General features: G+C 46.7%; 2 protein-coding genes across 5 annotated transcripts in view; both read left to right on the forward strand.

Annotated features, from left to right (window-relative positions):
* Positions 1–18,357, forward strand: part of heatr5a (HEAT repeat containing 5a) — a 170,015-nt gene that overhangs the window by 16,870 nt on the left and 134,788 nt on the right. The gene's annotated exons all lie outside the window — the stretch shown is intronic.
* LOC144693493 (histone H2B type 1-H-like) lies at positions 15,182–15,556 on the forward strand. The gene has a single exon (XM_078563343.1). It carries the CDS (start codon positions 15,182–15,184, stop codon positions 15,554–15,556), a length of 375 nt encoding a protein of 124 aa, XP_078419469.1.

Here is an 18,357-nt window from a genome sequence, read left to right on the forward strand (position 1 = left end):
TCTGTATCACCTTCCATGAAGACAGACACAAAGTAACTGTTTAGTGTCTGTCATTTCCCTCTTCTCCACTGTAAGTTCTCCTGTGCCCACCTGTAATGGCTCCACGTTTGTCCTAGCTAATCTTTTCCTTTTTATATACCTAAAGAAGCTTTTATAATCTGCCTTTATGTTCCTTGCTAGTTTACATTCATTTTTTCTTAATCAGTTTCTTGGTCCTCCTTTGCTGGGTTATAATTTGCTCCTAATCCTCAGGCTTACCACTTTTTCTGGCATCCTTATAAGCCATTTCTTTTAATGTAATGCAATCGCTAACTTGTTTCATTAACCACACACCTTTGGATGTTTCTGCCTTAAAGGGATGTATATCTGTTATGGACTTTGTAGCATTTCTTTAAGAAAATCATTAAAATAATCATCAAAATTAATCATTGCCTGTCTACTGTCAAAATTTTAGTGTGTTTTCCCAATCCACCATCACCATCTTTCCCCTCATACCTTCATAATTTCCTTTCTTCAGATATAAGACCTTAGTTTCAGAATGAACTATATTGCATTCAAACTTAATGCAAAATTCTATCATATTATGATCACTATTTCCCAAAGGCTCCTATATAGCAAGATTATTAATTAACCCTTTCTCATTACACAACTTTAAATCCAAAATAGCCTGATCCCTAGTTGGTTCCTCAACACCCTGCTCCAGAAACTCATCTCGTATATACTCCAAGAATTCCCCCTCCAGAGCATTGATGCTGATTTGATTACCCCAGTCTATGTGTAAATTTAAGTCCCCCATTATTTCTGTATTACCCATGTTACATGCACCTCTAATTTCCTGATTTATACCATGCCAAATATTACCACTAATGTTTGGTGGCCTATTAACGATTCCCACCAATGTTTGCTTGCCCCTTGTTGTTTCTTAGCTCCACCCAAACTGTTTCTACATCTTGATCCTTCGATCTAAGATCCTATCTTACCAATGTACTGATCTCATCCCTTATCAAGAGTGCTACCCCACCTCCTTTTCCTTTTTGCTCATCCCTCCTAAATGCTGAATATCCTTGGACATTTAGTTCCCAATCTTGGTCGCCCTGAAGCCACTTCGCCGTAATGGCAATTAAATCAAAGACATTTACTTCAATTTGTGCATTCAAATCATCAACATTTTTGTGACTGCTCCGTCCATTCAGATAGTGCCTTTAATATGGCTTTTTAACTTTATTCTCTATTCTGATCTTATTTGATGCTTGCCTATGCTTTGTTTGTCTTTCAGTTTTGCTTTCTACTTTTCTACTTCCTTTTACTAGTTTTGCTTCCCTTGATTCTGAGCTCCCTCTCAAGTTCCCACCTCCCCCTGTCAATCTAGTTTAAACCCTCCATAACAGCACCAGCAAATTTCCCTGCGAGGATGTTTGTCCCGGTCCTGCTAAGACGCAGCCCATCCGTCTTGTACAGGCCCTATCTGGCCCCAGTGCCTCAGAAATCTGATGCCCTCCCCCCTACATCAGTGATCTCATTGAAGCATACAAAATTCTTTCAGGGCTGAGCGGGGTAGATTCAGGTAGGATGTTTCCCCTGGTTGGAGTGTCTAGAACCAAGGAACACAGTTTTAGACTAAGAAGCAGGCCATTTAGGACTGAGATGAGGAATTTCTTCAGTCAGAGGGTGGTGAATCTTTGCAATTCTCAGCCCCAGTGGGCTATGGAGGTCAGTCATCGAGTATGTTCAAAGCAGAGATTGATAGATTTCTAGATACCGATGACATTACGGGATATGGGGTTAGTGCAGGAAGATGGTGTTGAGGTAGAAGATCAGCCGTGAATTAGTTGAATGGTGGAGCAGGCTCGAGGGGCCAAATGGCCTTATCCAGCTCCTATGTTCCTTAAATTCCCCTAAAACTCATTGTATCTGCAGAACCCATTTGAGTGCCTGAAATATGAGGTTTTATGAAAACCCTGATTGAAGGCACTTTTTAAAATAGTGGACAAACGTCAAGATTCAGATTTGTAGCCTGAGCGGCTGGATGTCAGATTATGGCATTTTTTAAGCTAAAATATTTTTGTGCCTTTCTCACATGTACATAATCTATCTCATAAAAAGGCAGGCATAGCTAGGAACCACAGTAAGTGTTATTGTTTGGAGGAAATGAGTCAAGTAAAAGAGTAAATTCAAGGTAAGAACTTAAAGTGAAGAATGATGGTAATGGATGGGGACTGGTTAGAGCTTGAAGCAATTGAGCGAAGGGCTCTCAAGTCAAATTGGTGGGTGTTGGAGACGTAGAGGGACTGGGCATTCATGGTGAAAAGCAGATGGTTAAAATAAGAAAACCATAAGCTGTTAAATTGGTAGAGAGTGTCGCCAGCATTGCAGATGTAGGTGGGAAGAGACTGGTAAAAAGTGGGAAAATAAAGTCAGTATGAAGAAGAAAGTGATATACTTTCAATTTAATACACTGTACACACTGCTCACAATTCATTCTTTGTACTGGGGTGACCAGATGAAAGATCGGGTGATCATTTTGCTGAAAACCGCCATTAAGTCTTCAAGCATGACCCTGATCTTCCGGTGACCATTTTGATTCCCCATCCCACCCCTACACTAACCTCGTCCTCCTACACTGCTCTAATGAAACTTGAGGTACACACCTCACCTGAACCGATCTAGGACCAATGTTCTAGCGAAAAGGGTAAATAGGGTGGTCAACAGGACTTTAAACTAGAAAGTGGGGGGGAGGGAAGGGTAAAACTCCCAAGAAGTATGACTAATGGGAAACAAAGCAGCAGGTTAGCACGTGGTGAGCTGGATTCAACTTCATGGAAAATTATGAAAAAACTGAAAAGAAAGGAGAGCCCAGGAGAGGTTATTAAAGTCTCCAGAACACAAAATAGGACAGAGTGTTTGGAAAGGGCTAGGAATCTAACTTCAAGCACATCAGATAAAGGGACGACAATGAGAAAGGGACGGGAAATACAGGACTGAAGGTGTTGTATCTGAATGCACGCAGTATACGAAATAAGGTAAATGAGCTTGTGGCGCAGATTGAAATTGGCAGGTATGATGTGGTGGGCATTACAGAGACATGGCTGCAAGGAGATCAGGACTGGGAGCTAAATATCCAAGGATATACATCCTATCGAAAAGATAGGCAGGTTGGCAGAGGGGGTGGGGTTGCTTTATTAGTAAGAAATGAAATTAAATCGATAGCAAGAAATGACGTAGGGTCAGATGATGTAGAACCTGTGTGGGTAGAGTTGAGGAACTGCAAAGGTAAAAAAACCATAATGAGAGTTATGTATAGGCCTCCGAACAGTAGTCAGGATGTGGGGCACAAGATACACCAGGAGATAGAAAAGGTGTGTAAGAAAGGCAAGGTTACAGTGATCATGGGGGATTTCAATATGCAGGTAGACTGGGAAAATCAGGTTGGTAGTGGATCCCAAGAGAAGGAATTTGTGGAATGTCTACGAGATGGCTTTTTGGAGCAGCTTGTGGTGGAGCTCACTAGGGAACAGGCAATTCCAGATTTAGTGATGTGTAATGAGGCAGATTTGATAAGGGAGCTTAAGGTGAAGGAACCCTTAGGAGGAAGTGACCATAATATGATAGAATTTACCCTGCAATTTGAGAGGAAAAAGCTGGAATCAGATGTAACAGTATTACAGTTGAATAAAGGCAACTACAGAGGCAAGAGGGAGGAGCTGGCCAGAATTGACTGGGAGATGAGCCTAGCAGGAAAGTCAGTGGAACAGCAATGGCAGGAGTTTCTGGGAGTAATTTGGGAGACACAGCAAAAATTCATCCCTAGGAAGAAGAAGCATACTAAAGGGAGGACGAGGCAACTATGGCTGACAAGGGAAGTCAGGGACAGCATAAAAGCTAAAGAGAAAGCAGACAATGCGGCAAAGAGCAGTGGGAAACCAGGAGATCGGGAAGCCTACAAAGACCAACAGAGGACAACTAAAAAAGAAATAAGGAGGGAGAAGATTAAATATGAGGGTAAACTAGCCAGTAATATAAAAGAAGATTGCAAGAGTTTTTTTTAGATATATAAAGGGTAAGAGAGAGGCAAAAGTGGACATTGGGCCATTGGAAAATGACGCTGGAGAAGTAGTAGTGGGGAACAAAGAAATGGCGGAGGAACTGAATAGGTACTTTGCATCAGTCTTCACAGTGGAAGACACGAATGACATCCCCAAAGTTCAAGAGAGTCAGGGGGCAGAGGTGAGTATGGTGGCCATTACCAAGGAGAAGGTGCTAGGAAAACTGAAAGGCCTGAAGGTGGATAAATCACCTGGACCAGATGGATTACACCCCAGAGTTCTGAATGAGATAGCTGAAGACATAGTGGAGGCGTTAGTGGTGATCTTTCAGGAATCACTGGAGTCAGGGAGGGTCCCAGAGGACTGGAAAATCGCTAATGTAACCCCCCTGTTTAAGAAGGGGTGAGGCAAAAGACGGGAAATTACAGGCCGATTAGCCTGACCTCGGTCGTTGGTAAGATTTTAGAGTCCATTATTAAGGATGAGATTTTAGAATACTTGGAAGTGCATGGTAAAATTGGCCAAAGTCAGCATGGTTTCGTCAAGAGGAGGTCATGCCTAACAAATCTGTTAGTATTCTTTGAGGAGGTAACGAGTAGGTTAGACAAAGGTGAGCCAATGGATGTTACCTACTTGGACTTCCAGAAGGCCTTTGACAAGGTGCTGCACAGGAGGCTGCTCAGTAAGATAAGAGCCCATGGTGTTAGAGGCAAGGTACTAGCATGGATAGAAGATTGGCTGTCTGGCAGGGGGCAGAGAGTGGGGATAAGGGGGTCCTTCGCAGGATGGTGGCCGGTGACTAGTGGAGTTCCGCAGGGGCCATTGTTGGGAACACAACTTTTCACTTTATACATTAATGATCTAGATGAAGGAACTGAGGGCATCCTGGCTATACAAAGATAAGTGGAGGGACAGGTAGTATTGAGGAGGCGGGGAGGCTGCAGAAGGATTATGTCTGGTTAGGAGAATGGGCAAAGATTTGGCAGATGGAGTACAACGTGGGGAAGTGTGAGGTCATGCACTTTGGTAGGAAGAATAGAGGCAAAGACTATTTTCTAAATGGGGAGAGAATTCAGAAATCTGGAGTGCAAAGGGACTTGGGAGTCCTAGTCCAGGATTTTCTTAAGGTTAACTGACAGGTTGACGCGGTAGTTAGGAAGGCAAATGCAATGTTGGCATTTATTTTGAGAGGACTAGAATATAAAAGCAGAGATGTGCTGCTGAGGTTTTATAACGCTCTGGTCAGAGCACATTTAGAATATCGTGAGCAATTTTGGGCCCCGTATCTCAGGAAGGATGTGCTGGCCCTGGAGAGGGTCCAGAGGAGGTTCACGAGAATGATCCCAGGAATGAAAGGCTTAACAGATGAGGAACGTTTGAGGACTCTGGGTCTATACTCGATGGAGTTTAGAAGGATGAGGGGGGATCTGATTGAAACTTACAGAATACTGAAAGGCCTGGATAGAGTGGACGTGGGGAAGATGTTTCCATTAGTAGGAGAGACTAGGACCCGAGGGCACAGCCTCAGAGTAAAGGGAAGACCTTTTAGAACAGAGATGAGGAGAAACTTCTTTAGCCAGAGAGTGGTGAATCTGTGGAATTTGTTGCCACAGAAGGCTGTGGAGGCCAGGTCATTGAGTGTATTTAAGACCGAGATAGATAGATTCTTGATTGGTAAGGGGATCAAAGGTTACGGGGAGAAGGCGGGAGAATGGGGTTGAGAAACTTATCAGCCATGATTGAATGGTGGAGCAGACTCGATGGGCCGAATGGCCTAATTTCTGCTCCTATGTCTTATGGTCTTATTAGGCACTTAACCGCCTTCAGGAGCTGAGTTCAACAATTGGAGATTCTGACCACTCCCCTCATTTTTTTCAGAAAGTAGTTGCTGGTAATTCTGGTGTTGCCATTTACCGCTCCTCCAGCCCCATCTTTTTGTTACTTCACTTGTCCCATTACCATCCCTTTTTCACTCAGATGTTTACAGCACAGAAGGAGGCCATATTTGGCCCATTGTGTCTGCGCCAGTCAACGAAGATCTGACTACACTAATCCCATTTTTCAGCGCTTGGCCCATAGCCTTGGAGGCTATGGCAACACAAGTCACTATCTAAATACTTCTTAAATGTTACGAGAGTTTCTGACTTAACCACCCTTTCAGGCAGTGAGCTCCAAACTCCCACCACCCTTTGGTGAAAAAATTTCTCCTCCACTCCCCCCACCAGCCTTTTACCTCTTACCTTAAATCTATGCCGCCTGGTTATTGACCCCTCTACTAATGGAAAAAGTGCTGTCCTATCCACCCTATCTATGCCCCTCATTATCTTATACACCTCTATCAGGTCCCCCCTCAACCTTTGTTGCTCCAAGGAAAACGACCCCAGCCTATCCAATCTTTATTCATAGCTCAGACCCTCCTGCCCAGGCAGCATCCTGGTAAATCTCTGCACCCTCTCGAGTGCAATCACATCCTTCCTATAATGTGGTGACCAGAATTGCATGCAGTACTCCAGTTGTGGCCTAACCAGCGTTTTATACAGTTCCAGCATAAACTTCCTGCTCTTCTAACTTATGCCACGGCTAATAAAAGGCAAGTATCCCATATGCCTTCTTAAGCACAAAGAAGGTCTGGAGAGAGATGCAGTGGTTGCTGTCGAGATTGTTGCGGCAGCTGCCCCAAGCTTTAGTGCGTCCCTCAGCACGTAGTCCTGGACTTTGGATTGTGCCAGTCCGCAACACTCGGTCGGGGACAACTCTTTGTGCTGGAAGACCAACAAGTTTCGGGCAGACCAAAGCGCGTCTTTCACCGAGTTGATGATCCTCCAGCTGCAGTTGATGTTTGTCTCGGTGTGTGTCCCTGGGAACAGCCCGTAGAGCACAGAGTCCTGTGTCACAGAACTGCTTGGGATGAATCTCGACAGCAACCACTGCATCTCTCTCCAGACCTTCTTTGCAAAGAACCTGCCCTGCTAACTTCAGGGATCTGTGGATATGCACACCAAGGTCCCCCTGACCTTCAGTCGTCTCCAGGGTCCTCCCATTCATGGTGTAATCCCTTGCCTTGTTAGCCCTCCCCAAGTGCATTACCTCATACTTTTCCAGGTTGAATTCCATTTGCCACTGCTCTGCCCACCTGATCAGTCCATTGATATCCCCCTGCAGTTTACAGCTATCCTCCTCACTATTTACCACCCTACCAATTTTCGTGTCATCTGTGAACTTCGTGATCAGACCACCTAATTTAAGTCCAATTCGTTTGTGTACACCACAGACAGCAAGGGTTCCAAGACCGAGCCCTGCGGAACCCCACTGGTTCACAGAAACATCCCTCTACCATCACCACTATGCTTTTTGCCTCTCAGCCAATTTTGGATCCAACGTGCCACTTTGCCTTGGATCCAGTGGGCTCTTACTTTCTTGACCAGTCTTTCGTGAGGGACCTTATCAAAAGCCTTGCTAAAGTCTGTGTAGACCACATCAAATGCATTACCCTCATCAACACTCCTGCTTACCCCCTCAAAGAATTCAATCAAATTTGTCAAACACATTTGCCCTTAACAAACCCATGCTGACTATCCCTAATTAATCTGTGTGTCTCCAAGTGCAAATATATTCTGTCCCTCAGAGTTCTTTCTAGTAACTTCCCCACCACTGAGGTTAGACTGACAGGCCTGTAATTTTCTGGCCTATCCCTTCCTCCCTTTTTTAATAATGGGACAACGTTAGCAGCCCTCCAGTTCTCTGGCAGCTCACCTATGGCCAGAGGGGATTTGAAAATTACTGCGCAGGCCCGATATCTTTTTTTTTGCAAAAATATACTTTATTCATAAAATATCTTCAATCACATTCCAAACCATTCCAAAAACACCATTTCAAGGGTACAATCCGGTTCAACTTTTACAAAATGTATCACCAGGTGCATCAGTACAAACAATATTACAATCATTTACAGCCTTTCATTTTGAGCTGTACAGCCCGAGAGGGTTTAAACAGTTCCCAGCCCCTCGGTGCGCTGTGGCAGAAAGGTCTTAGACAGTGACCCTTCCCCATTGCGCCTTTGCGGCAGCTGCCCCAAGCTTTAGTGCGTCCCTCAGCACGTAGTCCTGGACTTTGGATTGTGCCAGTCCGCAACACTCGGTCGGGGACAACTCTTTGTGCTGGAAGACCAACAAGTTTCGGGCAGACCAAAGCGCGTCTTTCACCGAGTTGATGATCCTCCAGCTGCAGTTGATGTTTGTCTCGGTGTGTGTCCCTGGGAACAGCCCGTAGAGCACAGAGTCCTGTGTCACAGAACTGCTTGGGATGAATCTCGACAGCAACCACTGCATCTCTCTCCAGACCTTCTTTGCAAAGGCACAATCCACAAGGAGGTGAACAACGGTCTCTTCCCCACCACAGCCACCTCGAGGGCAACGTGCAGAGGGGTGAGACTCCTGGCGTGTAGGAAGGATCTGACGGGGAGGGCCTTTCTCACCACCAGCCAAGCCACGTCTTGGTGCTTGTTGGAAAGTTCTGGCGATGAGGCATTCTGCCAAATGACTTTGACAGTCTGCTCGGGGAACCATCCCACAGGATCCACCCTCTCCTTTTCCCTCAGGGCCTCTAAGACGTTACGTGCTGACCACTGCCTGATGGACTTGTGGTCAAAGGTGTTTTTCTGCATAAATTTTTCCACGAGGGACAGGTGGTACGGCATGGTCCAACTACTTGGAGCGTTCCGCGGCAGCGTGGCCAGACCCATCCTTCGCAACACCGGGGACAGGTAGAACCTCAGCACATAGTGACACTTGGTGTTTGCGTACTGAGGGTCTACGCACCGCTTGATGCAGCCACACACAAAGGTGGCCATCAGTATGAGGGCGATGTTGGGCACGTTTTTTCCCCCTTTATCTAGAGGCTTGTATATCACGTCCCTGCGGACACGATCCATTTTTGACCTCCAGATAAAGCGGAAGATGGCTCGAGTGATCGCCACCACGCAGGAGTGTGGAATGGGCCAGACCTGCGCCACGTACAGCAACAGCGAGAGTGCCTCACACCTGATGACCAGGTTCTTACCCGCAATGGAGAGGGAGCGTCGCTCCCACATGCCCAGTTTCCTTTTCACCATAGACAGTCTCTCCTTCCAGTTTCTAACGCATGCCCTTGTCACTCCGAACCATATCCCCAGCACCTTCAGGCCGTCAGCCCTGACAGTGAAGGGGACAAAGGATCGGTCAGCCCAGTTCCCAAAGAACATGGCCTCGCTCTTCCCACGATTTACCTTGGCTCCCGAGGCCAGTTCGAACTGGTCGCAGATGTGGATCAGTCTGCGCACAGACACCGGATCCGAGCAGAAGACGGCGACATCATCCATGTACAGGGAGGCTTTTACCTGAGTGCCTCCACTGCCTGGGATCGTCACTCCTCTTATGCCCGGATCCTTCCTGATGGACTCGGCAAAGGGTTCTGTGCAACACACGAAAAGAACAGGCGAGAGAGGACAGCCCTGCCTGACTCCAGATTTAATTGGAAAGCCATCTGTTTCCCACCCATTGATTGAGACTGCGCTACTGATGTTAGTGTAGAGCAGTTGGATCCAATTTCGAATTCCCTCCCCAAACCCCATTTTGGAGAGCACATCCACCATGTAGGTGTGCGATATTCTGTCAAAGGCCTTCTCCTGATCCAAGCTGATGAGGCAGGTATCCACACCCCTGTCCTGTACATAGGCAATCGTACCCCTGAGCAGCGCGAGGCTGTCAGAGATCTTCCTGCCTGGCACAGTGCAGGTCTGGTCAGGGTGAATCACCAATTCCAGAACGGATTTGACCCGATTAGCGATGACCTTGGACCGAATCTTATAGTCCACATTCAACAGTGAAATGGGTCGCCAATTTCTAATTTCCTCCCTTCCCCCCTTGTGCTTGTAGATGAAGGTGATGATGCCTTTCCTCATGGATTCTGACATACTACCAGCCAGGAGCATACTCTCGTACACTGCTAGCAGGTCTGGGCCGATCAAGTCCCTCAGAGCCGAATACAACTCCGCCAGCAAGCCGTCGCTTCCGGGAGTTTTACACTTCTCGAAGGACTCAAGGGCCTTAGTCAGTTCATCAGGAGTTAACGGTTTGTCCAGGCTCTCCCGCGTACTGTTGTCTAAGACCTCCGTGATAGAGGACAGGAAGGACTGGGAGGCCGTGCTGTCCGTGGGCTTAACGTCATACAATCATAAAAGGATTTGCTGATCCTCAAAATGTCGGACTGCGATGACTTTACTGAGCTGTCTTCTTCCTTCAGGCTGCTGATCACAGAGCTCTCTCTGTGTACCTTTTGGAAGAAGAAACGTGAGCACGTCTCATCCTGCTGCACGGAGCGGACTCTGGAACGGAAGATGATCTTGGAGGCCTCCGAGGCAAAGTGCAAGGCTTGCTGGCTCTTCACCTCTTGGAGTTCCTCCTTGACATCGACCCCCATCGACTGCAGGCGGAGCAGATTCTGCATGTTTTTCTGGAGTCGGGACATTTCCCTCTGTTCCTTTCTAGCTTTCTGGGTGCCTTTGAGGATGAAAAACCTCTTGATGTTTCCGTTGATCGCTTCCCACCAGTGTGTCAGGGACTGAAAGAGGGGTTTCACGGTTCTCCAACCTTTGTAATCCCTCTTGAGCTCCTCAATGTTCTCTGGGGTCAGCAGTTGCACATTTAGTTTCCATGCCCCCCTGCCCACCCTCAGGTCCTTCTCTAAGTGGCAGTCCACCAGTAGGAGGCAGTGGTCAGAAAAAAACACCGGCTTGACGTCAGTGGATCTGACTGTTAATGCACGGGACACAAACAGGAAGTCTATCCTGGAACGAATGGACCCGTCTGGCCGCGACCAGGGGTATCTACGCTGCGCTCCGTCTGCAGGGTTGCTGAAGACGTCGTGCAGCTTGGCATCCTTAACTGTTTCCATCAGGGATTTGGACGTAGCGTCCAATCTGCTGTCGGCCCTGCTGGATCGTCCAGCCGCATCGATGATGCAGTTGAAGTCACCGCCCAGAATGACCGGTTTGGAGGTCGCCAGCAGCAGTGGGAGCTGCTGAAAAACCTCCAGCCGCTCGGCCCCTTGTGACGGGCCATACACGTTAATTAACCGGAGTGGAGCGTTCATGTACATTACGTCTGCTACGAGGAGGCGCCCGCCCACCACTTCCTTAACCTCGGAGACGGTGAAGTTGCCTCCCGCAGCAGAATACCCAGGCCGGAGGAACGAGAGTCGTTTCCGCCCGACCAGATCGATGGCCCATGGGACCACCATCGTGACCATTGCCTGTAGGAGCTGAGGTGCGGTATCGCACACTCCTGCAGAAACAACAGGTCAGCTTTGACCTTGGCAAGGTAGTCCAAGGTCGCAACACATCGCGTAGTAGATTTAATGCTATGCACATTTATGGATACAATCTTTAAACCCATTTTAAAGCATTTATTCTCCTACCAAACCCGTTGTCTCTGAGAGTCCCAGACCTTTAGTCTGCTCCTTCATACCCATAGTGAGCTCAAATTACTTCACTTTGGATGGGCTGAGGTAGTTCTCCTTGGCAGTGTTCTGCTCAGGTGGCATCTGGGGGTTCGCGTAGAGAGCGGGTTTTGAGATGACCTTTGCTGGAGAAGCTTCTCCAAAACTCACCCCCTCTGGGGTGTTGCTGTTCCCGGCTTCCCGGAGCTGGGGTGCGATGATTGCCTCACTGCTCCCAGATTCCAGAGGCTGTGGTGCACTGGCCTCCTCAGGTTGCAGGCAAAGTTGGGGTGCGCTGGTCTCCTTGTTGTCTCCAATGTTCTGGAGCTCGGGTGTCTCGTCCTCCAGTGCCCTGGAGCTTTGCCGCCTCTTCTGTTGGTGCCGCCCTGGCACTTCTTCATCCGAAGAGCTGCTGCCTTTGTCATCCATGTCGGATGGGAGACGCCTCTTGCCACTTGTCTGGGAAGTGGCTTTGCTTCTTCTTCGCTCCTTCTTCCTTTTGGCTCTCTTCACCGTCTGCCACTCCCCCTGCTGCTTTTCCACTGCTGCCTCCTCCTCCATTGATTCGCTGTCCTGAGGACTGGGAGGTTCAGGGGGTAGTGCTGCTGATTGGCTATCTGTTGCCTCAATCTCTTCCTCCACCTTGTCTCTCTCTGTGTCCTCCTTTGTCCCGTTGAGCTCCCTGGGGGCCTTGGTGGTTGGAGTGACACGAAGCATTTCTTCTGCTTCCCCCTCGTTGGCTTTGGCTGCCTGTGCGTAAGTACGGCAGCGTTTGGGGCAGGTCCTGTAGAGGTGACCTGCCTCGCTACACAGGTTGCAGCACTTAGCCTGTTTGCAGTCTTTTGTCTGGTGCCCTTCCTGTTTGCAGATCTTGCAGAGGGAGGCGCTGCAGTTGGCCGCCACATGACCAGCCTTGCCGCATGAGCGACAATGCTTGGGTTGCCCAGCGTAGACCAGGTAGCCACGGTTTCCCCCGATAGCGAATCTGGAAGGAGGGTGGAAAATGGCTCCCTTACCGTCGGTCTTTAGCGTGACCTTAAACTGGCGTTTGCCTGTCCAGATCCCCAAGTCGTCGCGAATCTCGGTGCCGCTCCCCACCTTATCGAAGTACCTGGTGAGGAAGGATATCTCTTCCCTTGTCTCCCTCAACAGCCTGGGATACATCTCATCTGGGCTTGCGGATTTATCCACTTTTAAGACTGCTACACCTTCTGGTACCTCCTCTCTCTGTCTGTCTGTCGCGCTTTCGCTCTCTCTGTTAATTTCCTCTAGTATTTCACCCTGTCCTCCGCACTGATGCCTATACCTGCGTCGTCCTTTTCCACTGTGAAGACCGAAACAAAGTGTTCATTGAGGACTGTACCCATGCCTTCCGGGTCCACATGCAGATTATCTCTATGGTCCCTAATTGGCCCTACTCTTTCCCTAGTTATGCTCTTGCTCTTTATATATTTAAAAAAACCCTTTGGGTTTTCCTTTATTCTACCCATCAGTGCTTTCTCATACACTCACTTAGCTTTCCTAATTTTCTTTTCAAGTTCCTTTTGTCTTGCATCATCAATCTTTTGTCATTTAAACACTCCTATCTTGCACACTAGCACAGATCTTTCACCTGTTGTTTCTTCCCACCAGCATCACCCCTCACCCACTTCTGTATTTGCTAAGTCTGTTGTATCTCTAACTTTGGCCAATTCTGAAGGGAGGTCATGATCCGAAAACTATTTTGCTCTCCACACTTGCTGCCTGCTCTGTTGTGTTTCCAGCATTTTCTGGTTTTTTTTAGATTTCCAGTATCCATAGTGTTTTGTCTTTGCCTGAGTTAACTGATGTTGGCCAGAACTCTTCAGTTAGTTGTGCACTCTCAGTTTGGGAGAAGAAAGTCAACTTATGTCACTCTTGATGGCTACCCAATGACCCTTGTTGGACAGGATCAGATTTGGCTCTTTTGTGCCTCATGATTGAATAGCATTCCAATTTTGTATGACTTCCTAAGATTCATTTATGATTTGATATCTGGTAATGTAGTTGGAAAGCTTTTGGGGTGTTTGCAACAAGCAATGAGGGCAGTGAAAGAATTGGCAATGCCATATATATTTAAATATTGAACAAATGAGGCACAAATGTTCCATTTAAAAACTGCCAACCCCAACTCCTAAAATAGGAAATCCCAGTGCAAAGGTGTTCATGTTTATTTGCAAATCTCATGTTATGCATCCAAATGGTGCTGTGACAGGACTTTTAATGTTAAAAGCATGACAGCTTGCTCATCACATAAAGTCTGCATCACTTGTACAACAACAGGTGTTGTGTAACACTAAGTGAGTGTGGTTTGAAAAGATGCTGTTTTGAATCTGTGTGCACGGGTTTCACCGTGGAGCCACTATTTTAGTTTCTCAGCCTCCAGTGTGTAGGCCCTTGGTAAAGACCAGTAATTAGAAGGTAAGAATTACATTTTTGTATTAATCTACTTTTAAAATATTACTTTTCAGTCATTCATAGGATTTGGACATCGCTAGCAAGGCCAGCATTTATTGCCCATACCAAATTGCCTTTGAGAAGGTGGTGATGAGCCACTTTATTGAATCGCTGAAGTCCATTTGGTGTAGGTATACCTACAGTGCTGTTAGGGAGGATGTTCCAGGATTTTGACCCAGTGTCAATGAATGAGTGGTGATATAGTTCCAAGATGGTGTGTGTCCTAGGCCCAAACATTTTCAGCTGCTTCATCAGTGACCTTCCTTCCATTATAAGGTCAAAAGTGATGATTGCACAATGTTCACCATCTGTGGCTCTTCAGATATTGAAGCAGTCCATGTCCAAATGCAGCAAGACCTGAACACTATTCAGTTTTGGGCTGACAAGTGGCAATTAACATTCACACCATGCAAGTGCCAGGCAATGACCATCTCCAACAAGAGAGAATCTAACCATCACCCCTTGATATTCATCACTGAATCCCCCACTATCAACATCCTAGGGGTTACCATTGACCAAGGGCAATTGGGGATGGGCAATAAATGCTGGCCTCGCCAGTGACGCCCACATTCCATGAATGAATGAATTTTTAAAAAAACTTGTACTGGAACCAGCAGGTGATGGTGTTCCCATGTGCTGCTGCCATTGTTCTTGTAGGTGGCAGAGGTTTGGGAACTACTGTCAAAGAAATCTTGGCGAGTTGCTGCTGTGCATCTTGTATATGGTACACACTGGTGCTGCTGTGTGTTGGTGGTGGAGCAAGTGAATGTTTAAGGTGGTGGATGGGTTGTCAAATAGGAGGGCTGTTTTCTCTGGTAACAGACTACTTGAGTGTGGTTGGAGCCATATCCTGGCAAATGGGATGCATCACACTCCTAACTTTTGCCTCGCTGATGGTGGAAAGGCATGGGAGAGTCAAGAGGTGAGCCACTCACCACACAATACCTAGCCTCTGACCGCTCCACAAGGACTGGGTGATGGCCAGGTAATGGATGCCAATACTGCCATGGACAGATGCATATGTGACAGGCACTTTGGTGCTGATGAGTTTAGGTAGGCTTTTTTCCCTTGTGTTGGTTCTGTGATCACCTGCTGCAGGCCCAATCTGTTAATGATGTCCTTCAGGACTCAGCCAGCTTGGTCAGTGTTAAAATCCACGATTAGCATGTTCAAACATACTGAAACTGAAGATGGTTGATGAGAAGAAGCCAGCTCCCAAGAAGGGAGCCAAGAAAGCCTTAAAGAAACAGTCAGCAAAGGCCGGGAAGAAGCGGCAAAAGTCGAGGAAGGAGAGTTACTCCATCTACATCTACCAAGTGATGAAGCAGGTTGATTCCGACACCAGCATCGCTTTCAAGGCCATGAGCATCATGAACTCGTTCGTGAACAATCTTTTTGAGCGCATCGCCGGTGAGGCTTCCCACCTGGCCCATTATAACAAGCGCAGCACCATCAGCTCCCGGGAGATCCAGACCGCTGTGCGTCTGCTGCTGCCCAGGGAACTGGTCAAGCATGCCATGTCAGAAGGGACAAAGACGGTGACCAAGTACAGCAGCTCCAAGTAAAACTCCAGAACAGACTGAAAAATGTCAAACGTACAAATTGGGAATAGGAGTAGGCCATTTGGCCCCTTGAGCCTGCTCTGCCATTTGATAAGATCATGCCTGTTCAAATTGTGGCCTCTGCTTTCCTGTCTGTTCCCTCTACCGTTTGACTCCCTTGTCAGTCGGGAAGCAATCTAACTCAACCTTTAAAATATTCAAAGACTCTGCCTCCACTGCTCTTTGGCAAAGAGAATTCCTAAGACTCTCAACTCTCGAGAAAAAAATTCTTCTAATCTCCATCTTAAATGGAAGACCCCTTATTTTTAATCTGTGCCCTTCAGTTCTAGTTTCTCCCACAAGGGGAAATTCGGTGCCCTTGCTACTCTCAATGCTTCTTCCAAGTTCTGCTCAATAGCGGAGCAGATGAGTAGGTGTAGGTCATTTAGCTCCTTGAGCCTCTTCTGCCATGTAATGAGATCATGGCAGGTCTATTATCTTACTCCATGTACCTGATTTTGCCCCATTTCCCTTCATATCTTTGGTTAACAAAAATCTATCAGTCTCAGATTTAAAATTAACAATTGATTTTTCATTTATTTCCTTTTGCAGAAGAGAATTCCAAACTTCTACCATCCTTTTTATGTAGAAGTGTTAACTAATTTCCCTCCTAAGTATAAACCCCTGGACCTAGACTCTCAAGCCATTGGCGATAGGGTAGATAGACAAAAATTATCTGTTACCCTTAATATCTTGAAAATTTTGATCAAACCATCCCTTAACCATCTAAATTATAGGGAACACAACTCTAGTTTGCATAATCTCTCCTTGTAATATAACCCTTATAGGTATCATTCTGGTAAACCTATGATGCATCCCCTCCAAGGCCAATATATCCTTTTTGGTGTGATGCCCAGAACTGCTTGCAGAACTCCAGATGAGATCTAACCAGGGCATTGAATGGCTTAGATGTGGCTTGTATTGTAGTCCTCTAGATTTATAGGCTAGCGCTCCATTAGACTTTTTGATTATTTTCTTTATCTTCATGACTTTTAATGATCTTTGTATCTGGACCTCCAGGTTTGACTCCACAATTGTGATATTTCAAAACTTGAAAACCTAATTAGTTAAATAAAATAGCAGAAGGCAGGGCAGATAATGTGTTGCAGCTGTAGCATGTGGTAGCTTTTTTTTCAGAATTATATTTGTTTTATTGGACTGGATACACTATTACAATAGTTTGCACTGCTTGAGCTGTTTTCAAAGTTTGGGAGGTCCTGCTAAGCGCTAACCTTCCATCTTGCCCATCTTCGTGAGAGCTGCAAATACGCCAAGGCCAAGGCAGGCTGAGATATCAGTCCATGTAGCTGTGAGCTCTCACTTTGAGAAAGACTCCTGAAGCACTACCTCCAATGAAATAATTCAATGGATCATTTTCTGTTTCTCGGATTTGCGCAGTTAGGCAAGTGGTCACTCCAAAAATTGCACCAAGAGCAGCCATAGTTAAGGTGCCATTGGTTGCTCTCTGCACTGGTGCATACCAGTGTGATCCACAAAAATCACATCTACATTAAGTATCTGCAGTTTGACGAACTTCAAAACTCAGAGTTGATGAGCTGGAGTCTGAGCTTGGGCACGTGCATAAGGGAGGGAGAAAGGTACCTAGACACTTCGTCCAGGAGGCAGTCACAGCCCTTGGGTTAAGTACTTTTAAGTATGAAAATTTGGCCCATGGTCAGGGACAGGAAGGTGTGAATGCAAATGAGGCAGATATGGGGATCTAGAAGGTAGCATTGGAGGAGTCTCAGCCTTGTGCTTGTGAAATGGATATGAGGTTCTTGCTCTTGTATACACAGGCTATAAGGACTGCAAGGAGGATGAGCAAACTAACCATAGCACCATGTTCCAGGGGACCATTCAAGTTGGGGGAGTAAAATGGAGTGTAGTATCAATAGAGGACAGTATAGTTATGGAGATAGATACTGTTCTTTACAGCCAAGCGCATGAATACCGAAGGCTGTGATGCCAGAATTAAAGACATCTCCAAGGGGTTGGAAAGGAACATGGTATGGGAGTGGAAAGATTCAGTTGCCATTGTCCATGTAGGTACCAATGACGTAGATAGGACCATAAAACACAGGAGCAGAAGTAGGCCATTCAGCCCATCGAGTCTGCTCTGCCATTCAGTGAGATCATGGCTGATCTGATCATCCTCAACTCCACTTTCCTGCCTTTTCCCCATTGGAGTACTGTGTGCAGTTCTGGCAGTCACATTATAGGAAGGATGTGATTGCACTGGAGGGAGTGCAGAGGAGATTCACCAGGATGTTGCCTGGGATGAAACATTTAAGTTATGAAGAGAGTTTGGATAGACTTGGGTTGTTTTCATTGGAGCAGAGAAGACTATGGGGCAACCTTATCGAGGTGTACAAGATTATGAGGGGCATGGACAGGGTGGATAGGGAGCAGCTGTTCCCCTTAGTTGAAGGGTCAGTCACGAGGGGACATAAGTTCAAGGTGAGGGGCAGGAGGTTTAGGGGGGAATGTGAGGAAAAACTTTTTTACCCAAAGGGCGGTGACGGTCTGGAATGCGCTGCCTGAGAGGGTGGTGGAGGCGGGTTGCCTCACATCCTTTAAAAAGTACCTGGATAAGCACTTGGAACATCATAACATTCAAGGCTATGGGATTAGGTAGGCAGGTCAGGTGTTTCTCATGTGTCGGTGCAGACTCGATGGGCGGAAGGGCCTCTTCTGCACTGTGTGATTCTGTGATTTCAGTTCATGGGGTACTGGCACCAGTACTGGGAAAAGAGTGAGTTGTTTCT

This window comes from Cetorhinus maximus, chromosome 18 (genome assembly GCF_964194155.1).
Source record: "Cetorhinus maximus chromosome 18, sCetMax3.hap1.1, whole genome shotgun sequence".
Classification (NCBI taxonomy): Eukaryota; Metazoa; Chordata; class Chondrichthyes; order Lamniformes; family Cetorhinidae; genus Cetorhinus; species Cetorhinus maximus.

Bases quoted from the DNA above. Each gene is read 5' to 3' on its own strand.
- LOC144693493 (XM_078563343.1), top strand. From the start codon at position 15,182: ATGGTTGATGAGAAGAAGCCAGCTCCCAAGAAGGGAGCCAAGAAAGCC.